This window comes from Chinchilla lanigera, unplaced genomic scaffold (genome assembly GCF_000276665.1).
Source record: "Chinchilla lanigera isolate Chin_1 unplaced genomic scaffold, ChiLan1.0 scaffold00057, whole genome shotgun sequence".
Classification (NCBI taxonomy): Eukaryota; Metazoa; Chordata; class Mammalia; order Rodentia; family Chinchillidae; genus Chinchilla; species Chinchilla lanigera.
In genome coordinates, this window is record NW_004955458.1 from 6,755,380 (window position 1) to 6,782,437 (window position 27,058).

The 27,058-nt window shown below is 39.7% G+C and overlaps 1 protein-coding gene across 1 annotated transcript in view; it reads left to right on the top strand.

The window, feature by feature from the left end:
* The first annotated feature begins 511 nt into the window (after window positions 1-511).
* Window positions 512-27,058, top strand: part of LOC102004902 — a 33,212-nt gene continuing 6,665 nt past the window's right edge. Inside the window, exon 1 of the mRNA XM_005397527.1 lies at window positions 512-809. Within this exon, the coding sequence (XP_005397584.1) occupies window positions 512-809 (298 nt within the window). The remainder of the gene's footprint in view (window positions 810-27,058) is intronic.

The following is a 27,058-nucleotide window of genomic DNA, read 5'->3' on the forward strand; positions in this document are numbered from 1 at the left end:
TTTCCTTCCCCACAGTGACAATTCCTTTCCATTCTCTGCTCCTCAGTTCATTTCATGTAAATTCTATGCAGAGCATGAACTCACAGTTTCGTAGCTCAAACCTGCCTGGCTGCAGGCACCCTCCTGAGGGTGCCAGAAAGTAAGCCAATAAGAGCAAGGCGGCACATGCCGCGGCCTGCCAGACGCAGCTGCTGTAATCTAGCAGCAGATTTAGTATTTCCTGTAGAGGCTTTCTCAAAACTTCCCAGCTTGTTTGTATATGACTCTCTTATGTTTCCATGATGCCTTCAACCGGGGCCTTTAAGGGGTCATTTCATTTCATAAACACTGTTCTAACTCTATAGGGAATCCGCTATATCCACGCAGCCATGCTTACGGAAACGGTGATGCTTGATTTGTAAGTGGAAAAGATATTGTGTACTTTCAGCTTACAGAAAAGACTTTTCTAAGCCGAGCTGGATGCAGTGTTCATCCATTTATTGAGGTGAAGGACACAAGGTAACGTTCACTGATGAGATGCGGCTTTGGAAGTCTCAGAAACGTGAGAGGCTTTTGTAAGGATAAGCAGGGACTTCCACATGGCGCAGTGCGCACAGTATTATTGGCTGTTCCCATCCTGTCTGCCTCAAGCGGAAATAGGGACGCAGTGTCTCCCAGCCAGGGATTGGTTCCCGACGGCCTCACACCAAAGAATGATGCAAGCTTTGGAGAACGGCTTCAGAGTGAACGCACACGTGGTTCCTTTTTGCAACGTCAACCAGAGTTGATTCATTCGAACTTTGCATTTGGACTCAATAATTTCTTTAAAAGTGCAGAAGATACAATATTTCCTTTTACTTAGCTTCACATATTTGTTACTTAAGCTTCTATAACAAGTGAGGCCATATTTTTAAAAACTTGATCTTATTACCTAGCAAAGAGTGCTAATACACTCCGATGTATTTTTATCAGTGACTTTGCCTGACAGCTTTCTGCATGGTCAACACACTATATATTTTTTAACACCAGTCATTTTATTGTTTATTGTTTCTTGCTGTCTCTATTACCTGGAATGCAAGCACCACAAAGGGCAGTTTTGCCTGTTTAACTCAATGCTAAATCCTAAGCACCTACAATCCTGCCTGGCTCACGTAGATTTTCAATAAATAGGTTTCACGTGAACAAATAGAGATTATTCTAAGGGGTTTATAGACATACATTTTTAGACATATATTTCTTTCTTTTTTGGTTTTTCTCCGGTACCGGGAACCAAACTCACGACCTTGCACTTGCCAGGCAGGCGCTTTGCCGCTGAGCTAAATCCCCAGCCCCTTAGACATATATTTCTGAATCATTTTATCCTCCCATAAAGCATGTTATGTTTCCATTTCCATGATAAGGAAAATGAGGCTTTGAAAATTTAAATAAATTTCTCAAGACTAGATGGCAGATAAGTTACACAGTATGGGTTCAATTATAGGGTCCTGTCTCCAAACTGTATGTCCTTAAATTCCTGTTTGTGTTCTTTCTCCTGAACAATTCTACGTGATTAAAATAGTTGACCCTCCTCTGGACAAAGGAATTCACAAGGAGATGAAAGAGGGTATGGTCCCTAGAATTCCAGTGGTACCCATTATCAGACCAACCCCTACTTCACATCAATGACATTTCTGGGATTCATCACTTTCTTTGCCACCTAGTCGGACCATCAGAAGTTGGGACAGAGGTCCTAGCTTCCTGAGTTTCTCGTTTGTTCACCTGACAGATAGTAACACACCTGTGCAGAAGAAATAACCAGACCTGGTGTGAATGAATCTTTAAGAAATCAGCCACAGCTTTATCTCTCAGCGGCTTCATCTGCCTAGGTGTGTCGTATGTTCTTGAAAATGCACAGGTTTGAACAGAGTGTGTTTGTTGTTTGAATTTAAAAGGGAAAGGGAAAAAAATGAAAAGGTTGAAAGATTGAAGAAGAAACAAGGTAAATAAAACACTGAGAACAAATTAAAAAATAAAGTCCTAAAAACAAATAGAAGGTGACTATCCCTTCTCTGAAATGCTTGGGATTAGGTGTATGTCATATTTTTTTTACATTTTGGAATATTTATATCTACATAATGAAATATCTTAGGGATAGGACCCAAGTCTAAACATGAAATCCATTTATGTTTCATAAACACTTTGAACACATAGCCTAAAGGTAACCTTATCCAATATTGTGAACACACCTGCCTTCAGGCTGTGATCTGTCACACGAGGTCAGTTGTAGAACTTTCCACTTGTAGCATCATGACAACACTCACAGTGTCTCAGGTTTTGGAGCATTTTGGATTTTGAATTTTTGGATTTGGGACGCTCCACCTGTACTAAAATTGACCCATCTACAAAAAGCTATTCTCCTGAAACAGGAGAAGAGTTCATGAGAAAGGACACTGAAGTCTTCCTAGAGCTCAGGGGCTCTGGGTTTTCCACCAGACACTTGTGCTGTGGTGACCTGCCCATTGCTTTTATGAAGCTAGTCATTCTAATCTACCTTTGGCCTTTTGTCTGTGGCTTTGCATCTCCCGTAGGGCGAGGGTCCTCGATTCCTGGGCCCGAAGACTGATAGTGGGATACTGGTCTGGTCTGTAGCTTGTCAGGAAGTGAGGCTGTAAGGAGGGAGGTGAGTGTCAGGGAAGAAAGCAAAGCTCCATCTATATTTACAGCCACTCCCCTTTGCTCAAGTTGCCCCCTGTTCTTGGCCTATCCTCAGAGCAGCAGAGCAGGACTCTCATGGGACTGGGAACACTATTGTGAGCTGGCCGTGCAAAGGATCTAGGCTGAGCACTTCTTATGAGAATCAAATGCTGAAGGCACACCATCCCTATCTGCCCACCCCCTTGGCACTCTGTGGAAAAACTGTCTCCTGTCCATCTTGTCCTTGGTACCCAAAAGGTTTTAAACTGCCGCTGTAGGTTCACTCTGAGATGATACAGCTGCACTGACACATTTTATGGATTATGATTAAACAATGATATATAGCCGCTAACCTCCATGCTTTTCCTGTTCAGAAATAAGCTTGTCATTTGCATAAGATATTATTGAAAAACACTAAACAAGATCCTCCAATTAAAAACTGATGTCTAGCACCTTGATCCTCTCCTTGGAGGCTAAGACTTAGCTTCACTATTATCTGTGACCTTCATTCAACCTCAACTGAACATTGAAAAAAAATGTTTTGGAGAACAGTGATCTACAAATGGGGTCTATAGCTGTGTGGGGTGGACAGCTAAAAGAGTAGACATGACAGAGGTTTTTTTTGTCCTTCAAGTTACATTCTCAGAGACTCATGTGCTTTACAGGTTGTGTGACACAGCACTGCAGCTGTGGACAGTGGCTGCCCCTTAGGTAGGAAGCTTTTAAAAAATACTTACGTTTGGGCTTCTTCCAAACAAATCAAATCAGAATCTCTAGCAAGGTCCTTGTGAAAGGTCTCCCAGGCAATTCTAGCATGCAACAAGGGCTGAGAGCTAGGGTGAGATCAGGACAGCACACTGCAGGGTCTGACAGCCTTGTGTTTTCATTTTGGATGTATTCGTGTTATGTGACCCTGGGAGAGTTCTCTGAAGCTTCCTGAACTTGTGTTCTTACATTGCAGAATGGAAGCAGTGTGCCTTCATCAGTGGATCATTTTAAACATAAAATGAGAGCTTGTGCGATATAGCCAGTACGATGCCTCGCATATAATTGGTGTCTGGTAAATTAGGGTTATTATCACTATCATCATCATTATTAGGATCAGTTAAGATCATCACTTCTATATGTAAACACTGCATAGGCATAGAGAGGACCAGACACTCACTAGAGACTACCCCACCATCTGCCCTCTGTCAGACAGAAGATCGTACTGTGGAATATTTTTACTGCTTATCCAACCTGTATTTGAACCACAGTCTTGCAGAGGTTGAAACTATCCCAATAGGTTTCTAATAATGCCTAATGAAATCATAACATTAAGACTCTTCCAACTTTTAGATTTATTCCTTTAAATTTTGAGCCTACTATTATTGTTTGTTGAATCTTTCTAATATGCTGGAAACTTCTAAGAATTTTTATTATTCAACCATGCACTTCTCTTCATCTTCCCTTTGGTAAGAGCAAAAACTAATTTTTTGCAGAATGGCCTTCGCGATAAATAAGAAGCCATACTATGTTCTTGTCTTAGAATCAAAATTGACTCCTGAATGTGTTGACACCGTTTCTACCCTCTTTTGTGTAAACCAGTCATTTCATTTGCTATAGAGTTGAAGACTGAATTAAAAGCTATTTGGAAAACTGGTAAAAACTCAAAGTAGTTGCTTACATTTTGCACAGAATAAATGTCCACATGGCTGTTGAATTTGAGGTAAAGCACTACTGTTAAAAAGAAGTAATTTAATTTTTCTAACAATACTTTGTTTATTTAGAAATTCTACAAAAGTGTCAATTAAAGGGGTTGATACTCATTTTGCACATTCTTAAAGACAGATATTCTATGACTTTAGTAGGTGAGTTTAATAGCTTTCACAAGCTGTATATCTTGGAATCATTTATGATTTATGTCTATAAACAGTCACTTAGCTATGTCTACCTTACGGTCCACCTCTGAGACACTTTTTAGTGTTTTATTTTCCTAAGTGATCAGCTTGGTTCTAATCTACATTCCTCTTTGTCTCATCACCTTTTATCTGTAGCTGCCAGCATACCTTATACAATGAATCCAGGTAACTCCCTTGGTTTTCTCATTCCCAATTCACAAACCTTTACCAACTCTTTGCATTTCTAATAAAGCAAAATCATGTGCGACAAATGGAGAAAGGTTCATTTACTTGAATTTGAAGGCACCCAGATCTGAGCATGGATCTTGGCTCTGTGGCTTTTAACTGTGTGTGTGTAAACACTTGAATTTTTTTCTCTAAGCCTGTTTTTGCCATCAGTAAAATAAGGATAAAGATAACTCCTTTAGAGTTCAAATAAGCATTAAGTGACATCACTTGTGCAATGCATGTGGTACAGCACCTGGCTTCAAGTGAAAGCTCCATTAACATCAGCACCCTCTCTGACCTTCTCGTTCTAGACCTGACCTACCTTTCCGATTCCATCTCTTTCCATGTCATGTGCTGTCCACTCATCCCTGCCACGTCTTTATCTCCCTTCTGTGCCTGCCATCGCTCTATGTATGCCTTCCTTTCTCTGTCTTCTATGGCTTTATTCATCTGTACATTCATGTAGTTCTCTTTGCCATAAATAATTTTGTCTTAATTTCTAACCAGCTCCTCTCTTACATTTTCCCGAGGGGCCCACTCAAAATTAATTTCTTATTTACTCTTTACACATAGCTCTTTTCAACCCTTCATGATCTTCCATCCTGCGCCGAATTCCAGCCCATGGCAGTGTTTGCATCCAGCTCTTCTACTTCATTATGAGCCAGTGAAGGGCAGGGACTCAGGCTTATCTTGGTATGGACCTGCTTTCCCTAGCAGACCTTCATGCATGCCTGGTAGTATTTCTTAATGGAAAACACTAAAAAAAACCCAACAAGGAATATTGTATGTTATTTAATGGCTTCATTACATTGTTAATACATAAAACATAGACATATGTAAGATGGTATATCATTACTGAATACATTAGTAGAAAAATTAGTCCACTGTACCTAGCTTAACTAACTTTCTATTTTTTTTTTCTGGTACCGGTAATCGAACTCATGACCTTGCACTTGCCAGGCAGGCGCTGTGCCACTGAGCTAAATCCCCAGCCTGCAATAACTAACTTTCTAAAGTAATAATCTGAATAAAAATTATTAGCCAGGTACGGTGGTCCACACCTGTGATCCCTAGTACTGCACACATACACACACAAATTATCATGTCTTGGAAGTTATTTACAAACCCTTAACAGGTCTTGAGGATTTAAAGTGCCCCTAACAAGCTGATAGCTTGTTATAACCACTGAAGTACCCCAAGACTAAGGCAGTAGGACAAAAACAACAGGCACACTCTGAAATGCAGGATAAAGAGCCCACAACCCAGGAGTATGGCAAATTCAATCATAGTTATTTCAGCCCGCAGGAGCCTGGAGGACAATCTTGTTTTCATTCTCAATCTTCAAATTGGCCAGCAAAGGAACAGATTAAACAAAGAGTCCTGAATTCTGAGCTTAACACAGACCAACTCTCCATCTGTCTCTGTAGCTTGTGTTATTCATGCCCTTTTCCTCCTCTTATTTATATATATTTCATGTGTAATAAATAGATCTGTGTAAACACTGTATGCTTACCATGTATCATGTTTCTCTGTCATATTTTAAGTCCTTTAATAATGACTTTTGGTTTCTTCACTTGAAAGTAAAAATACTGAAAACACAATTACTTGATGTTTCCGTAATCACAAGGGTTTTTGTTTTATTCCTAAATCTTTTCACTTACACTTAGCCAATAAAGTGACCAGCTTGCCTGGGAGGCCCAGGGAGTAAAGGTTTCCCTGGGATGTGGGACTTTTAGTGTGAAAATGGGGACAGTAGGTAGGAAACCAGAAAACTCAGCAACAAGCTAAATGGTTTTCCAACTTATTAGAGAGAAAGAGAGAGAGAGAATGCTGTTTCTTTCTAAAAGGTTGCTTGCAATCTACTTTAGGAGGCTGGCCATAGGAAACCAAATTCAAAACAATTCCAGAGGGAAAGAAAGAAATGCAACTTAAATGTGCGTGCTGCAGAGCATATGGGATGCAATGATTTATAACTAGGAGAAAGAGAAGCAGAAGGAGGAAGATGAAGGGAAAGCTTCCTGGCAAAAATGAGCCCACAGTAGGAATGCTCAGACAGGAAGAAAGCTGCGCAACTCAGGCCAGACTTGAGTGGTAAGACGAAGAGCAGTGGTCTGAGCCCAAAACAATAACAGACCAGCAGGCTGTCCCGTGGCTGGTGGGGGTGAGCTGCAGAGCTGTAGAACTGTATGCTGTAGGTACAAAAATGAAATAAATCTGACAAGCACGCAGTTGGGGGTAACTTGGGTCTTCCTAACATTTGTTTGCATTGAGCAGTGGCTACAATTAAGATTCACATTTGATTGTTCCGATTCCTCCAAAGGAGACATTATCCTTCTCGTGGAATAAAGCAACGTGTGGTACTAACGCACATCCGCGTGGATAAATGCAGCAGCTGCTGGAGTGAGTCCGTGAGGCAGCCTCTACCCTGAAATGTTTTTTGAGGTGAAGTGCTCTAAAGCAAACCCAAAGTGATAGGATAAAGGAGTTTCAGCAAAGAAAACAAATAACTGCTCTTTTCAGAGAGACTTTGCCCTTTATTTGATATTGGCAGCACTAAACGTGTGGCTTGCAGAAAGAGCACCCTTGCTATTGGTTCTCTTGCTCCTCTGCAAGTTCTTTGCCTCTGTTCTAAGCAGCTGCGTTATGTTTCTAATCCTTCTCAATTAACATACCTGCCGCATCATCATGGAGGAGCTGAGATGGAGGAGCGAACTACATGGGAATGACATTCCATCTTTCCCGAAGCACAATTTTCCTGTCAAAAATTCAAGAGGAAGAATGCGAGCCCCACCCCCACTTCTCTTCATCTGTTGCCAGGCTCTTTAAAATTCAAGAGGAACTGCATTTTCTGGGGCTGGTTTTGCTTTAATATGAACTCTAAAATATTCCGATTTCTCCTTACCAGTCCTTCTCTCTCCTCAAAAGCAAAAAGGGAAAGAGAGTTCAGTTTCCCAGAGCAAACAGGCCCTGTTAGACTCAGCCTCCAGGCCCACAGAGAAGGCCCCATGCCCTGCAGCAGGAAATCAGATCCTTGGGCAAAATAGGTGAAGAAAAAAAAAAAGAGCAGCTGTTAAAACATTTAGTCTGTTTTCCTCCTCAACCCCTGCTGGTCCCCTTGCTTCCCAGCCCCCTCCTCCATGTGCGCTCTGGCCTTGGCTGCTGGAGACCCAGGACCCTCCGCGTGGAGCAAACCCGGGAGCGGGCACCTCCCTGGCCCACATCCTCAGTGCCGGCATAGTCCGCCCCTGCGCGCTCCTCACCACATTCCTGGAGGATCCTGGGAAGATTGATTAGATGATTTTTTTTGGCATCTATTTGCCGAGCCTGCAGCCACAGCTTGGTTTAATTAGGGAATCAGAGCGTTTCTTATGTAGGTCACATCAGGTTTTGATTCCAGATTTCAGATAGTTCTAACCTTTCTAAAAAAGTCAGAAATGCATATACAATTAGACTTTTTTTTTAAAGGATTTTTTTTGTGTGTGGCAATTCTGTGGTTCTCACCTGAGTATTATACACTGATGTAGTCATTGTCTCCTTTTGTCTAATTATCATAGTAGGAGGAGCATTCTACTTTTCTTCCTCCACCCTCTATGGTCTGAAGCACATATGCAAATTACATATTATGAAATTATTAGGGGGTGGGGGAGGGTTGATAGTCCTTTGCTTTTTTGTGTGCATTTTTGCACCCGGAAAACGTAATGAATTTCCTTCTTTTTATACAATCCAATACTAAACAACCTATTGGGGAGAATGAAGAAATGATTATCCAGTTTATCTTTGAGATAGAATTCAAAATAAATACAAAACAGTAAGAGAGATAGCAGACTGGGCATTTTAATGGCATTCCATGAACTGAAACCTCCAATTAAATATTTGTAGACCATAGACTGCCCTTAGGAAACCTTGTCTGAAGAATTTATGATTCATGAAGAATACTCCTGGGCAGGGTGCCAAAATAAGTAGCACTGATTATAGAAATCTGAATGGTAAACGTTGATTCTAGTATTGTCTTAGGAAAAAAAAAAAAAACAACAAAATACCAGCCAACCAAACCAGACCGAATCAAACCAAACCAGACCCAACCAAACCAAACCAAACACTGAGCTACTACTATTTGCCTTTCAGAAATTTGTTAAAATAAAACATTATTCTGATTTAAATTGTTCTTCAGGTACCTCGTTTTGTGTTTCCTTTTGCTAACAGGAAATTTGAAATTTTAGCAGTCAAATAGAAATCTAAAATATTCAAGCATTAAGACAGCCACTTTAACCAACACCTCAAAAAAACATTTTCACAGTATATATCGTTACAGGAAATGCGTACTTAGCCAACGAATGTTACTTCATGTAATCTGCCACCCACAGATAATTAATTAGGCTACTCAGCAAGTGTCATGCAAACAAATGAACATTGCAGGCTTTCAGGAGTGTGAAGCAGTGTCCTGTTTACATTTCCTGGACGGTTAAATGAAGAGCTGTGTGAAACCCTGAAATGAAATACGACGAGTTGTGCACCTCTCAGAACGTGAAGAGGGGCTATTAGCCCTCAAAGGCTGAGGGTCCAATCAATTTCAAATTGTTCAAAGCAGCTGGAAGGGATGTCTGTCAATGGCGGATGTGTCTGGTCTGTTGGAGAAGCTCACAGACTCTTGAGCTCATTATTTCCAAAATGAAAAGAGAGCCACAGCTGTCTGTTCTGATACGTTTGATTAAACTGCTAAACTGAGGGTCAGAAAGAGATCGGGGAACCTTCGGCTGAGTTTTGGAGCACGTAGGTTTATGTGTGTATATTGACTTTCCAAACTTCTTATTGGGCAGAAAGTACACATCACAATAATAGGACTTGCCATGAGATCTCTGGCATGTTCATTGTTGGAACCACAGCACTGACACCGGCTGTCTCTGGATATTTTATTCTTGTTCCCCTTGCCTGTGACTTTCCCTGCTGTGAATAATGTCCAAGGAGACTAAAATGAATTCATTATGCTTTCAAATTGCTCAGCGTAGAAACTTTCCTTTTATGTTTCAGAGGAGTTACCTTCTGTGGGAGATGCACAGGTACCAAACACATAGAAAGGTGGAGTTTATCTACCTCCAATCAAATTCAAATTGCTGAAGGTCTTGGTGGTAATCTCAAATCCTTTAAGAAAGGGTGTCCATTGTAGCTTTGGAAGCACTCTGCTTTCACCAAATTCATTCCCTAGCATAGAGATTTTTGTCTTTTCTCTTTTTAATGGCTGTAGTTAAACCACAGACCCTCTCAAATTTACAGTGGGTGGTAACTCACTACATCTAAAGGAAGGGGGGAAAAACTCTACAGTGTATTCTATAGAACTGCAATGCCCCCTCCTGTCTGCTCTGCTTGGAGTGAAGAAATTCATCTGGGTGGACAGGAGCTGACTCTGACAAGTGGAAAGACTGCACTTTTCTGTAGTCCCTTTCTGGTATGACATGCTGTAAAAAAAAAAAAAATCACAGATGGTAGAAGAGATACTGATTATACAAATTCTATTTCATTTCTTCACTTGGCCTCCTGCGGTCTACAGGAAATAAAATCTAACACTTAAAGTTGTTGCCATTTAAACTAAATTACCCAGTTATTACCCAGTCAATTATCTTTGTGGGTGTGAAGGTGAGTAAGTAATATCCTTTTTACAATGATATGCAGGTAATCCAATGCACTGTTCATGTAAATAGCTATAGATATTTTTCAACAACTACAATCTTGATGGAAATGACCAGTTGGAGTTCGCTCTATATCTTTCTACCTGTATAAACTTCATTGATTCCTTCCATTATATAGTTCATGTAATAATTTATAAAATACACACACAGTTGAGATCTTTTCTTAACTCCCAATAACTTCTCAAAAAGAAATTGCTGAGACTTTTAGCTAGAATGAAGCAAAGGAATAACTATCCCTGGCTTGGTCTGAATTCTCTTTCTCACCTTTGGCTTGGCACGGCTTCCTCTGTTATTCTACATCTCCTATCATTTGTGCTTTCTATAGTCTGCATGCATGGTTGTTTCTAAGAAAAGCTTTCCGTAAATATTGCAGGAGGTTTTCAGGACCTCTCTCTGCATCTGTTCAAAGTAGATTTTCCATGGCGCCTCCATATTTTTTAAAGAAGGCTTACATGTTTCTAATGTATTCTGAAAACTAGCTGAAGTTCTTGCACAAATGGAATGTGATTTCTTCTCTTAAGGATTGCAAGTGTGTGACATGTGTCTGTATTTGTGTTCTGGTGTGGTGTATCAATGCAGTCATGTGAACTGTGTTTTTTTTGGGTTTTTGTTTTTTGTTTTTTGTTTTGTTTTTTTTTTTTCCCTCTGGTACCGGGAACCAAACTCACGACCTTGCGCTTGCCAGGCAGGCGCTTTTGCTGCTGAGCTAAATCCCCAGCCCCGTGAACTGTGTTTTGATGAGGGGAAGAATTTACAAGTGCTAGCTTAGGTTGGGAAGGTAAGAAACATAACCTAAAATATTTCCTCCCTGCTCTGTAAAAATAATGGATGCTGAAACTTTCTGCATGCCAATAATAGCTTCTAGAGTTTTAGGTTTTTGTACACCTTTAATTATGTGGGTGACAATAACTGAACCACATTTGGCTGACCAAATGGGTTAATAAATTCTTTTACTGATTTTTTCAAATGAAGTTAGGTTGAAAGTCTAACTTACAGGCCTCCATCATATTAGTGAATCTTAGTGTCAGTGGGCAGACAGAAAAGGGTCAAATTAAAATGACAGCAGGTAGAAAGTAGTGTTCAACTGATAGCATATTTTTAAAGCTTCCCTCTTTATTTGATGATTCCTAAAATGACTAGAGCCTAGGCATGAAACAGTAAATGCTCTTCTTTGGCCTGCTCTACATCCATAAAAAAGCCTTCGTTGAGTAGGACCTCGGGGGAGGCCTGTAATATTGAAACGCCTATGCTCTGATCCCACTGATGAGTCAGCTCCACATCCAGCTGGCTATGGGATCCTTGGAAAAAACATTAATTCCTGTCAAATTTTCCCTCTGGGTCTTCCAACTAGTCCTCAATCACAAACAATGACCTATTTTTCTTCAGCATCTGGTGGTAGAATTTTTTATGAGGCCTTAGAAACTGAATCTTACCCCAGAAAGTTATGACTTTTCATGACTTCTGATGATGCTGAACCCGAAGTTGAATTTGTCAGTGAGAGAGGTTGATAAATATTTAAACATCTGACTCCATGAGAATGTTTTCTTTATGAGGAAGAAACCTTGAGCTTGTTCTATTTTTATGCTGCTCCTAATGGCAGAAGTTAAGTGAGTACAGTTTCCATACCGTGTCCACTATTTGGGGCTAATGCTCAGCAATCAAATTTAGACTCTTTTAGGCAGAAAAGTGATAAAGTGACAAAGGGGGCAAGTTTGACATGAATAGACTGCATGCACCAAAGAACGAACCTCCTATCTCACATTCGAAGATCTTAATCAGCAGTCACCTGATGAGAATGTTCTACACAGGGGTAAAAGATGAAAAAGCTGAAAAGAAAAACAAATTTGAGAAAGGAAGATGTCAAACGCAAATTATGCCAACTCTGTTTGTTGTCTAAGTTAGATCTTCCCACAGGGAAAACTAAACAAAAAACTAATGCATGCTTTAAAAATGGTTGTCACCTTTTAAAAATATATTTTTATTTTTAAGTAGTTGCCAAATTTCTCCTTGTAACCCCAGTATTCTGGGAGACTGAGGCACAAGGATAATAATTTTGAACCTACCCTAGATGACTTAGTGACTCTAGAAGACTCTGTCTCAGAATTTAAAAAGAAATTATTTTCAAAGGATTAGGGAGATAGCTTAGTACGAAGACCCTGGACTTAATCCCCAGTACTGCAATAAGCAGACAAACAAATAGACAAGCAAACTAAGTAAGAAGTATGCTTCAAATATCATATCTCTCCCTGGACATTTTACATTTTTGGAAATGAAAAAATTATTATAATATGCAAAAATGATTTTTTCAGCAATTACTAAGCGGTGGGCAGTGTGTAAGGGGCTTTTTTATGTATTTAAATATTCATCCTTGGATCCTTCCAGGAGGTAGGTGCTGCCATTGTATTAGAGATCAGACCCTGATCTGCAATATGGTGGGGGCCTTGGATTTGAGCATACAACTCTGATGGCAGAGCCTGAAGTCTTAACTCATATACTTTGCTGTCCTAGAAATGCTTTGATGATATGATGCAGATGATTCCCACACAATGGCTATTTCTGACTCTTTTTATGAGGTCCTCATTATGACTCTTAAAAACATCATAGATTATTTCTTCTTCTGAAATTATTTGCTGAACCAACCAGTAATTTCCAGTTACTACTGACTGAGTTGCTCAAGTGTTTGGGATTATATTAAGTAAATATCTACTTGTTTCTTTCTCAGTTCTACACTTTTTTTTTAGTCTTCAGGAAAGAAAACTGAAACTTTGATGATTATAATCATAAAAATCTTGGATACAATAAACTCAAGTTGCCCACCTCTTTCTGAAGCTCACAAATATGGCACTAAACTCTTCATTCTTTACATGTGAGCTGTACATAGTGACTTCCTTCCAGAGACCCCAGGTTGGAAGAGAGTTGTTATAGTTTGTGTCTGGATATCCCACCAAAGCCTCATGCAGTCATGAGGTGGGCTTTTAGAGTTTATGATTTATCCATAATCCAATGCTTGGATTACGGGTGTGAGTGCTACACCCACCCTGGGGCGGGTAGTTTTGCATATGTAAGAGAGAGAAAGAGGCTGCTTGCAGCCACTTCTCCTCCCTTGCGCTCTTGCTGCTTTTGCTGTCTTCAGCCACCAAGAACTGTTGTCCTCTGCCGAGTTCCACTCTGCCTTGGAGCCAGCCGAGTACAGACTGCAACCTCCACAAACTGTAAGCTAAATAAACCTTTCCTTCCTTAAATTTGGGCACTGGGTATTTTGTCTCAGTAATGAGAGAAAAGTAACCAAGACAAGAGGGGAGAACTAACTTTGCAGTGGAGAATCCTGACAGATATCAGGACTATCTCAGCAGGGTGATCAAAGTGAACTTCACCAGTGATGAATCATGTTGCTAGCATGTGCTCTTGATATGATGAAATGAAAATGAGGCTTCACCTCCGTGGTCTTCCTCGGAAAAAATACACTGTCACCATCTAACCATGAGGAGACTAATCACAGAAATCCCTACTGAGAGACATTGTACAAAACACCTGACTAGTTCTGAAAACTGTTAAAGTCACAAAAAGCAAAGGAAGTCTGAGACACACATAGCCAAAAGGCAACTAAAGCAGCAAGATGACAAAGCATGATGTGTTATTCCAAAGCAGAGAAACCAAAGCAATATGCATACAACATGAATTTCAGTTAATAATAATTTACTGTATTGGTTCATTAAACATGGCAGATGTACCACAATAATGTAGCAAGTTAATAACAGGAAGAGCTGGGTGGGTGAGTATGGGAATGCTATAGTATTTTTGTAAACACCTAAAACTGTTCTGAAACAAAAGTTGATTTTCTAAATGACAGACTTGAAAAGAATCAACAGAATAATTTAAGCATTTATTGATTTGGTGCCTCTAAGGTCACATATTTCTTTAATTTCTTTGCTGAATGTGATAAATTCATTAGTCTGGGAAGAAAATTTGCTTATTCATTGCTTTAGCAAACAAATATTTAATAATAAAATAGGATAACAATAATAATAAAGATGATAATGGCTAGCCTTTATTAAATATTTATCATTTTCCAGACACTATACTCAAAACTTAGCTTACATCATCTCACTGAGTTCTTACAACTGTATTATGAACCAGGTATTATTATTGTCCTGATTTTACAGACAAAAACCCTGAAGTTTAAAGGAACTAAGTTATCTCGCCAAAGGTTCATGAGTAATAAGCTGTAATCCATAGTATAAGCAAAGCAGTCAGTAAACAGGCTGTGTGTCTTCTCCATGCTTTTATTTATTTTGGGGCTGAAGAATGAACCCAGGATTTCGCACATGCTAAGCATGTGCTTTACCACTGAGTTATACCCTTAGCTTAAAAACCCAACTATAATTATTTGAGTGACAGGATTTTATTTTTCTCATATGAAAAGACTGGGGTTTGTACAGCAGATCCAGGAAATAATCAAAAATTCAGACTCCTAGGTCTCCCCTCTGTCTTTATTATGAATCTCTCCTATATAACTCAGCCTTGCATATGTGGATATTTTGGAATAAAAGAAGGACCTCTCAAAGAAGGAGTACAGGGTAAATCAGAAAAGCAAAACTTTCCTCTAATCCCTAGTGGTTTTCTGCTATGATCTGATTATTACAATGTTGTCATCTAGCTGTAAGAGCAAACGGGAGATTTAGTTAAGTACTTCTGTTGATTGAAAACAAAAAATTTCAAAATAAAAATTGGGGCTCAAAAAAAAAACAAAAGAATGAGACCAGGGATGTAGCGCAGTGGCATGGTGCCTGACTGAACAAGTGTGAGGTTCATTTCTGGTTCCAACAAAAACAAAAACAACAACAGCAACAACAAAATGCTATAAGAAGAAAAGAGAGAATGTATAACATCTTGTGAATGCTCCATAAATACTTTTTGGATGAATTAAAAAATGGATATTGAGTAGCAACTGAAACGTCTGCCACAGTCATTGAGCTCTGCTGGGCTTCTAGGTTGAGTCCCCTCAAGGCACACTTCCTGTTCTGACGTCACTCCAGGCGCACCAGCAGACGCCATCTTTAAGCCGGAAGGAGAGAAGAGCTGGTCCCCAGGAGACAGGATCGGCCATGAAATTTAGTCTTGATAATTGCAGTCTCCCTGGAGGAAAGTGTACAGAACTTATAATAAAAGGATGAATATTTATTTCGGGTACTAAGATAAAAAAAAAAAGCTGCATGTTAGGAACAAAAGCAGCTTGGCGTTGAGGAAGCTCCATCCTAGTCTCCAAACACCCGCCCTTCTCTTCCTCTTTCCTACTTATCTCAGGGCCAACAGCCAGGTCTCAGTTACATCCTTTCCCAGGGGACTTCTTTAAGCCCCTCGTCCAGAGAACTCCTTGCCATGTTCCACCTGTTCTTTTCAAATTTAGCTCTCTTATGTCTCCTTTTTACTATTTACACTAAGGATGCTAAGCATTGGACAGATATTCCCAAAATGGCAGAAATGGCAATCATTTAATTTATTTAATTTTAGAGGTATAAATCTCCAATTCTTTTTTTTTTCCTTTTGGCACCAGGAATCGAACTCAGGACCTTGTGCTTGCCAGGCAGGTGCTTATGCCACTGAGCTATATCCCCGGTCCCTAAATCTCCAATTCTTTTCTTCTGGGTATAATTCCAGACATCTCCATTAGATATTTAATCTTTGACTACCACTTAGTATTAGTCTTACATATATATATTTTCTTTTTTTCTGTCTTCAAAACTTATTTTACAGTTTGATTAATCAGGAATTAAGGGTGTTGAAGTAGAAAGTGTGCCTCATGTATTTCACTATTTTCAAAGTAGCCTTATAATACATAGTAGATGAACAATATTTATTGTGGCTGAATGTACACATATTATAAAACTACAGGCCCATGAAAATGTATCACCTGTAAGCACTTCCATTGTGAAAAGAATTGGAAAGTTTATTTCTACCTTTATTTAAGGCGATTCTAGTCATACTCACAAATCAGTTGATGTTTTGGAAGTTCAAAGAAAATATTTCTACTGCTGATTACTGTGAGACAGTAGAATAGAATGCATGACATATAATTTTATGATTCATATTTCTACATGATTGCAGAGAAATGTTTATGTAAACAGTTCCTCTGCCCCCTGAAGGCCCATCAACTGCAAAGACATACCATAATATGAAAAATAAATTCATTTCATAGACATCCTGAAATACTCAAATGTGATCCATACAAATTTATTCTCTCTGGATACTCCTCATTTACACTGGCATAGCAAGTTTCCTGATAGTTGTATTTTTTATTTATGATGCACTTTCTGTTTGTGGTTCATGCTGCTTCACAGCCAGTGATCTTGTTTTGCAATGCAATAGGACCAGGAGCCCTAGGACCAGATCCCTAATACAGGCCTTTCCAGATGGAGTCTGGGTATCCTTGGGAGTGGGAAGGGTGGACTGCAGAACTTCATGCAAAGTTGCTGAAGCTGTGTTATGGCTTGTCCCAAGATGTCACCCCAAAGCCTTATGCAGTCATAGGGGGCTTTTCAGAGGTGGCTGGATCTAAAGTGTGTGATGCTGGGATCAAGGCTGTGTGATTACTAAGTCAGTCCACTGATTGGTTTGCCATAGTTCTGGCTAGGATTAAGGCTATGAGTGCTATACCTGCCCTACCTAGGATGGTAGCCTGCATAAAACATAGGGACAGAAAGAAGGTTAATGCCTGCCTGCTTGCTGTGGACTATTTCTCCTCTGCCACGCACCTCTGCCATGCCACCCTGCCTTGGGGCCATCAGCTGTGCACTGAAACCTCTATAAACTGTGAGTCAAAATAAACCTGTCCTCCTTTAACTTTGAGTATCTCAGCAAAGAGAAAGGTAACTAAGACAAGCTGAAAATATTTTATGGGGATCAAACCTAAAGAAAGGATGGGAGGATGGTCTAAGAGGGATCTTGATGGTGGGAAAGGCCAAGAAGGCTAAACATTATTTATTGGCCAGAAAAAGAAATATGCAGAGCTAAAAAAAAAAAAAAGGCCCCTATGTAAATAAACTTTGGCCATAGTGAGATAGATTAGGGGGTGGCAAAACTGGTTGCGGAAGTTGCCACATAAGATCACAAGATCCCAGACTTATGAGGAGAACAGTTCTCAAAACCCTGTACATGGAATTCTTTGAGAAGTAGAGCAGGTTTTTAATGGGATGGTCTAGACCTGACATCAGCCTAAGGTGGGATCCCACCACCACCTGTCAGGACCCAGGTGTAGAAGTTCACAGATTTTCTTGAGATTTGGACAGTATAAAGGACACAGACACCAAGAAGAGCTTATTACTGTGGCTTTCTTTCCTTTTTTTGGTACAGGAGTTGAACCCAGGACCTTACACTTCCCAAAGCAAGGCACTGTGCCACTGAGCTATATCCCCAGCCCTATCGTGGTTTTCTTCACAGTATCCCACCCTTCTTTCTCCAGGGTGTCCTTTTACTGCTTTTCTTCTCCTTTTACTTGGCCCAGGCTTGCTCTGCAGAGCCAGTTTCTCCCTCACTCTTCACTTTTACCTTTTCAAAGAAATTTTGCCACTGCTCTGCTCATTTGATTCAGTTCTTTGTTTGAGACAAGAAGAACCTGGGCTCTAACCCCAGAGGGAGAGGTCAGCAACCCAGAACCTGGTACCTTCAGTTCAGGAGCCACTTTTAGAAGGAGCTACCTGCTAATAATAGGAATACACAAACTAGACTAACCGTGAAACTATGAAGCTTCAACCACTGAAAATTATGGTATAAAATCACGAATATATAGCATCTACTTTTCCAGACAGAAGTGGTTACATATCTTAGTGGGAAGCGTTATAGATGGAGATTCTGACAATGGGAACATCATGGAAAAAAAACCCCAACCCAGCCGTGACTTTGTTCTCTTTCTCCGAAAGTCTTCCTGACTCTTTTCCTGAGTAGTTTAGCATACTGGATGTGATACTTCTTTTCAGAGAGGATGTTAGAGCGAATGGGTAGTAGTCCTGTGATCTGCCACACTCTCTGCTTCAAGCCTCACCCTTCCTTTTGGTGGTTCTCACTGTCTCTGTTTCTTCCTTTTTATAGATATGAGGAGAAATTGTGGGTTATTGTTTTCATATAGAGGCAACATTGACAACTTTGAATATGCATGCTATCTCACGGATTCAAAGTTTTTTATTCAGCACAGATCATGGACATCTTGAAGGAACTGGTTATCTTATCTCTAGCTTTTAAAGCAGCTGTATTGTCTTAGTTACTTTTCACATTACTGAGGCAAAATATCTGTCACCCAAGGTCAGAGGAGGAAAGATTTATTTTAGCTCACAGTTTGTAGAGGTTTCAGTGCATAATCAACTGGCTTCATGGCAGGGTGGCATGGTAGAGGGGCATTGCAAAGGAGAAACAGTTCATGGCAGGCAGAATGCAGAAAGCAGCAAGCAATAAACAAAGTAAACAAAGGCAGCAGCTTCTTCCTGTCCCTTATATCTTATCCAGGCTACCCACCCTTAAGACAAGTAGTACTCACACCTGGGTTGGGGCAGTCTTAATCCTAGCATCATATCATGAATTAACCCAGCATCACACAATCTAGAACCAATCACCTCTGAAAAGCCCCACCTATGTCCACATGAGGCTTGGAGGAACATCCAGATACAAGCCATAACATATATTTTCTGGGATTGCCATACAAACTTGAATATCATGAGAAGTATCCTCCAAAAACAGGAGGAATAATATTAATCACAGTTGCAAATTGGATTCCTTGGCCCTCCATGAAGATATTTTACTAAGACGATGGAGAAAGTTGATAAAATGGTTGCAGTATTTTGGCCTTTATGGGTGTTGGCCACTCTCAAAATTTAGTCTTGCCCAAGACATGGGGAAAATTAAAGATTAAATCCATGATGATGCTATTTAGGAGCATTCAAGGAGTAGGAGAGCTTTAGGGACCACTCGTTGCAAACGTACTGCTGGTATTGTGTCCGCAATATCTGAAGGAAATGATATTCAAACTAAAAATCTGAAGAGTAAATAGAAGTTAACTAGACTAAGGAGAAGGTGGGAAGTTCGGATTGAGTGGTAAAGAACATTCCACAAAAAGGCAAGAGTGTGGTCACCAGTTGAAAAGTTTGTGGCATACTTGGCACAACTATAAGTTGGCTGTATACCTATAGTAGGGCATATAATTGAGGAGGCATAGGAGGGACAAGGATAGAGATAAACATAGAGTGAGATTGTGAACCACCTGTGAAAAGATTTAGGGTTATACAGAGAGCTTAAGGGTTTGTTTTGAAAGCCACTGGCTGAAAGCTGTGAACCAAAAGTCCTGACATTAGAGATATGCCTGGAGAGGCTTACCTGCAAGTTGGCTATGGATTGCACTTGGATAGGGAGAGAGCGAAGGGGAGAGATCCAACAATAGGTACTAAGTTAACATGAGTAAGAAACTCCAGTGTGGTATCGTACAGTAGGGGGACTATAAAAAGCAATTTTATATGGTATATTTCAAAAAAGATAGGAGAAAGCATACTGAATGTTTTTACCATGAAGACATGATCGAGTTTGAGGAGATAAGCATGCTTTAGCATGATTTGGACATTACATAATTATATACATAGATCAAAACACTGTGTCACATAGAACTCCCTTCCCCACCACCATCACGAGTTTCCTTTGCAATGTGGAGTGGTGGAAACCAACCAAGGCCAAGGGCAAGGAGCGTGTTTACTAAGTCTATACATTTTTATTTAAGGAATTCTACATGTTGTACTTCCTTCACTACACATCAAGTTCAACTTAATGAGATTCTTTGTTTTCAAATTAGCTCTTTTTAAAAGCAGTGATCCAGTCACCCCGTCTGCCTACAGTTGCTTTACCTGGGCTTTTATTTCTACTTGAATTATGGACACACTAATGAGAACTTTGAACTTCCCTGTCTGGCATTTGGGGGATCTAATTTCCTCTAGTAATTTACTTTAGGATCAGTTAGAATGCACAGCTCTGCCTCGTCCTCAATCACTGAAACTTTTATAAACTCGCTTGAACTCAAATCATACTCATTCCTAAGCTACCAGACTAAGGAGTAGTACAGATGTCTGGAATATGCCAATAGCTCAGGTAAAAAATAATATTAGGTCTTTTGTACTTTCTGTTACGTGTTTATGTAGTCTTTCCCCACAGACCTAAAAAGTATTTTTGTGAGTAAAGCAAAATCACAGAGTTACTCTGAAGTAGTTCCAAGGATGTGCAGCCGGGGAAACACCACCAGTACAGACCTCAACGAGGTTAGGGAGCGCTCAGAGAAATGCAGGCAGGAAGAGTGATAGTAAACCTCCTGAGTGTTCTGAAGTTCCTCCACTTGAAAAAGTAAAGTGTGTCCTCTTGTTGAATGAGTGACCCTCAGCGGGGTGCTCTGAAAAGCAGGAGATGACGGGATAACCAGCTTGGACCTTCCTCTGCGTCTTGCTTTTACTCTTCATGGTTCCTTCCTTGTCTTCATCATACATATATATACACAAGGAAGAATTATTATCTCCCTTAATCTATCTCCTCATCCTTGTTTATTTATCCTTTTAATATAGAATTCATATTGATTGCATTCCACATACATAGTGATATATACAAAGCAAATATTCTCATGCAATTTTTTTTTTTTTTTGTCTCTTTAGACAGGGTTTAGCTAAGCAGTTCACTGGCCTTGAGCTCACTTTGTAGCCCAAGCTGGTCTTGAACTCACATGATCCTCCTGCCTCAACCTCCCTAGTGCTAGAATTACAGGCGTGTGCCACCATGCCTGGCAAATTTTTCTTTTTATCCTTCTCAATAAAGAATTTAAAGCTGTCTAACATGTATGTTGCCCTAATTGAATTTAATAGTAGAATAAAGGAAGTAATATTTTTACTTAAATGTTACAGCATTGAATGACTTAGTTGGCATCTAGTGTGTAATTTCTTTCTTTTTTTTTTTTTTCCAAGACAGGGTCTGACTATGTAGTTCAGGCGGGCCTCTGACTCACACCAGTCCTCCTGCTTCAGCCTCCTGAGTGCTAGGATTACAGGCATACACTACCACACCCAGCTCTGGTGTGTAATTTTAATTAAGATTCCAGTCTAATAAATCACACAGGTAAAAAGTCTTAATCTTTTCATATATAAACTCACTGTTCTTCTAATAACTAGCTATAAGAAAAAAGATTGCAGAACATCAATGTGCATCTCCAGAGAAGTCCAATATTTTTCTAGTTAGCAGAGCAGCAGAATTAGCATCTATTGATATTTGCTCTGTTTCTTTCAATGGCCACAGCTTTTTCTTTTTGTCTTAATGCATCTTATGGTAAATATGCCCTAAATCATATTCCTTTTAGAAAAAGTTTGGATACAAGAAGTACATATGGAAATGAACACAGAAGAGCACATATCATTACCTGGAGAAGTATTTATGTCTTCTACAATAAAAATTAATTTTAGTGAATTAAATAATAGATAGCTACTTGTAGCTCCATCCCACATATCTTCCTCTATTTAATGGTTTGGAAAATGAAGACACTAGCACAACAGTGATATTTTCAATGCTATCACAGGGGCTGGGGATTTAGCTCAGTGGCAAAAGCGCCTGTCTGGCAAGCGCAAAGTCGTGAGTTCGGTTCCTGATACCGGAGAAAAACAAAAACAAAAAAAAAAAAAAATCAATGCTATCACATTGAGTGGCTTGGCAAGCATCTATAGGAGCAAAGAAACTATAGGAATGGGCCTAAGAACTTAGTTTTTTTGTTTTTTGAAGTTTTTTTTTTCCAGTACCGGGAATCGAACTCATGACCTCATGCTTGCCAGGCAGGCGCTGTGCCGCTGAGCTAAATCCCCAGCCCCGGGCCTAAGAACTTAGGAATCTGAGCAAAAAAGCCACTCGATTCATGCAGGAATTAAATGCAGCTTAAGATATCTGAAGAAGGAGGTTAAACACAGACATTGAGCAGGCAGGTAAAATCATAAAGGCTGCGAGACAGCAATGCTGAGGTGACAACACATCGGCTATTCCTTTATGTAGCGGCAACATAATAGCTGATTCAGTTTTGTGTCTCCCAGTTTGAATCACTCTACAGAAACGTCATAGGGTGTGCACCTCTTCAAAGAACTTTAGTATTCCAGAATCCACTGGAAGGGCCATGTAATCATAAGAAGGCGGAAACCGCCTACTATTATGTTGCAAGATTCCCACCTGCTTCTCCTATTTATTTTACACTGAAAAAGGGAAGCATTCCAAGGTCCCTACAGGGAGCCGCTAATGTGATGAATGGGAGAAACAACTCTACACGGAGCTGTGGAGAACTTCACATCCTTCATTGACTTTGGGGTTCTCATTCCTTATTCATTTCACAGTGGCTTAACGCAAACACCACATTGCAAGGGAAAGTAATGGTGCCCTATCTCTGTACACCACAGCTGACTATCAAGGAAGAGTATCACACAGGGCCATTTTATGGAAGCTGTGACTTTGGAAAATTTCAAATATGTGTACAAACACAATTAGTTCAGCGGATTTCCATATGCCTATTATTCTGCTTATTAATTCCTGCCCAGTCTTGTTCCTTCTGTACATACGCCCATTCTCTCTTTCTTTCTCTCTCTCTCTCTTTCTCTCCCTCCCTCTCTCCCTGTGACTATCTCTCTTTAGCACTGGGCTACCTCCCCCACCCTTCTGCCCTTTTTAGACAAGTTCTCACTAAGTTTCAAACTTGTGGTCCTCTTGCCTCAGCATACTAAATAGCTGGGATTACAGGTGTGTGCCACTGTGCCTGGCTCACATTCATGTACTATTGATGTCTTCCTACCTGGGTTTTGTTGAATCAAGTCCAGGATATCTTTCAGCATCATCCTTTAATGTACAGGTACAGAAGATAAACATGGACACACAAATACATCCCTGTAAAGTGTTACTGCTATATCATCACCACTCCCAAAACATCATCAATAATTCCTTAAGAACTTCATCTTGTATGCCTACCCTGTCCTTTCTGCAGGAAAAAACAAATGAAAACTTCTCTCACTTATTCAGATTATTAATTCAAGAGTGAATATTGCTACTTCTAGGTCTTCTTTGTCTGTCAGAACCTGTCCCAAGAGCTTCTTTTTTATGAAAACTTCCATTATGTTCCTAAATAGAGTTTACTGCAAGTTTTCATACTTTATTCCATCAGTGTACACTCTTAACATTTCTAAGCACTGACCATGTGTTAGGCACTATGTTCAACATTTTACATGGACAAATGCGTTAGTCTCTAATTTACTAAAGGAAAAAAGTCCCATTAGAATGAAATAATTTACTCTGGCATATATACAAGCAGAAATTAGGGCTGAGATCTAAATTTAGGCAGTTTGATGCTGAAATCCATATTTTTCACCCACTTACTTATCTTTAGAGTGCATTCATTTAATAAAATGATACACGGTGTGAGCTCAAAGATATCTTGGAAGTAGAGAGAATGAAAGGAGGAACAAAGAGAGGGTGAAGAAAAAGGAAGGAAGGCAAAGAAGAAAAGAGGAAGAAAAGAGAAGGATAAAGAAAAGAGGCAAAGAAGGAGAGATAGAAAGGAGGGAAGGAGGAAGGAAAAGAGGGAGGGGAAGAGGGGGGAAAGAAAAGTGGGGGATTGACACTACTTAGAAGGGAAAAAAGAGTTGGCAACACGCAGCACCACTATATAGCTTGGAAAGGTGTGTTAAATTTATCTTATTTGCTTCTCTTAGTACTGCTTATCTTAAAGGTAGACCTTAGAGAGAAGGAGACACTTGCTGAAACTGGTATTGTTGGCTCTGGATCCACCTTCTATTCTTTACGTAACCAAGAGGTCAGCAGTGTCTGCCGTTTGATATGACCAGGGTCCCCATAGAGAGCAGAGGGACCCTTATCTGGGCTACAGTGCTTCAGACCAGAGACCTGCAGCGTCTTTTGAAGAGAAGCAGAATTGAATCCTTCAAACGTCCCAAGCGGACGGCTTGACAGAGATGATGGTAGGGTCTGCAGTCAGGGAGGATGCTGAGTGCAACAAGCAGAGTGTAGTTTTTTTGGTTTTTCTCCGGTACCAGGAACCGAACTCACGACCTTGCGCTTGCCAGGCAAGCGCTTTTGCCGCTGAGCTAAATCCCCAGCCCCAACAAGCAGAGTGTAGATAGGAGACATCCAAAAGCAGCTTTGGTTCAGCCTCAGCTCTGTGTCCTTTGCATTCTGTGAGCTGCCTAAAACCACGGCCCTGGTGCCAGCCATTCCTGCTGACACAGTCCCAACAAAAATCTTCTGCTTACAAGGTGGTCTCTGCGTGCTGGCTCCATGGGAGAAACTTATTATGACTAAACTCCAACCAGTCTAATGTATCTGAAAAACCCAGCTTCAATCTGTAATCACAGCTCAGACTTTTCTTTTTTTATAGCTTTTTTCAAATTTTATCCTTCAATACGTAAATATTTTCTGTTGTCAGCATAGATTATGAATACTAAAATACTAAGAATTATGTCATTTTTTATTACTATATGTATTATCATAATAGTTTCAGAAGCATAATAATTAATTATTTAATAAATATATGATGAATAAATGGATGAATGAATGAAATGTAAACCAATTATTTTTGTGTAGCTTGGAGGACATTGATTTTTGTGATCACAAAGTGTAAAAATTGGGATGCCCAAGCAAAAAGATTATAAGTTTGAGTTCCATCTAGGTAACTTAAGGACTTCTTGAGACCCGGTCTCAAAATTAAAAAAAGAGGAGGGCAGGGATTCTAGCTCAGTGTGAAAGAAAGTCTTAGGTTTAAGGCCCAGTACTGAAGAAAAAATGTAAAAGTGTGGTTGTACAATAATTGTTCATTTTTAGTGGAATTGAGTATTGACTTTTGTCTAATATATTTTATTCTTACAGTTCAGGTTATAAATTAATATTAGAATAAAGATTGAAGAAGGGAAGAGAAATAGAAAAAAACCCATAGGATGGGATGAGTGCCCACAAGCAATGTCAGATATCTTTTCAGTCATAAAACTAAGGAAGAAATCTCCAAGCCTACATCCAACTCTCCTTTTTGCCATCATTGAAGAGATCAAGCTAAAGGCTTGGTGCAAGATCATAGTAGCTAGCAGCCGGGCATGATGGCGTACGCCTGTAATCCCAGCACTCAGGAGGCTGAGCCAAGAAGATTTCCATGAGTTTGAGGCCAGCCTGAACTGCATAGTGAGACCCTGTCTCCAAAAGACCACCACCACCACCAAGAACAAATCTGCAGGAGCTAATTAACAGTGAAAGAGGATGAGATTTAAGGGGCTTCCTTCCCAGTCCAGGCTCTCAGCTTATCCTAACTTACATTGCCACAAACAATTCAGTTTCAGCATTTCTTGGTTTATGGTGGATAAAATCTGAAAATTTGGCGATATATTCCAAATGTAAAATTTAGCTTACCCTTACCTTTCTAAGCAAGCATTCATAGGCGTTCCAACTCTGCAAAGGAGGAAAAATGCCAGCGTTTCTTCTAAGCATCATTTAAATCCACCATTTGAAGTCACGCACAATAAACCATTGATTCATGGCTACAATGCTCCTGGTGTCCAATTTCTCCCATATGTGATTCCATTTAAAAAACACAACTTGAACTATTTTCATGGTCATATAACATTACAATACAGCGAGTGGACCATAAAGAAAGGCTCAGGCCTATGCTGGACCATGTGAGGATTCACACATAAACCTGGGTGGCAGATCTAATTTCTGAAATATTTCGTTATTGTGCTTGACATTGAAAACTGACAAGTATTTTTCTTTCGCAGGGTGGGCAAGGGGGTGGGGATCTAGGCCATACCAGTCAGTACTAATGAGATGTGAACTCAAAATAGCTTCACAATTAAATAATTTAAATGTTATGTGAAAGCCAGATCTATTTAAAAATTAATTGGTCCCCATAACATACTATAATTTTCATTTTGTAAATCAGTCTGGAAGGATTTTGTAGGGCTTTACTACTATTCTGTAATATTTTGGAATAAAATATTATTTCCAGGAAAGACATAGACAGGAATATGGTGATTAATCTCAGAACTTTAAACTAAGGATTAAAGTGGAATTGTATGATGTTTTAAAGGTCCATGCTCACCTTATTAGTAAGTTGTGCCCCTTAAGAGGACATATATTTACATTGAAGTTTCCTGTACTCCAATTCATAAGGTATGGTTAACTTTCTAATCAACCCCCAAAAAGTTGACATTTTTATTGCAGCAAGGTTGGTTAGAAGACACAGTGATTGGCTAACTGTAGAATAAGTTGTTTCAGCAACCTTCGTAATTTTAACTAACTTCAGCAGCCTTCATAATGTGAACTGAACCTTTGGTAGGGAAGAAAGAAAGAAAGAGAGAAAGGAAGAAAAGGAAGGGAGGAAGGAAGGAAATAAGGAAGGAAGGAAGGAAAAAAGAAAGAAAGAAAGGAAGAGGAACAGAGAAAGAAAGAAAGAAAGAGAAAGAGTGAGAAAAATAAAAACAAGGTATTTTCTTTTATCCTTCTTTTCCTGCTAGGGATTGAAATAGGACTTTGACCCTGAATTACACACCCAGCACTTTAAAAAAATCTCTTATTTAGAGATGG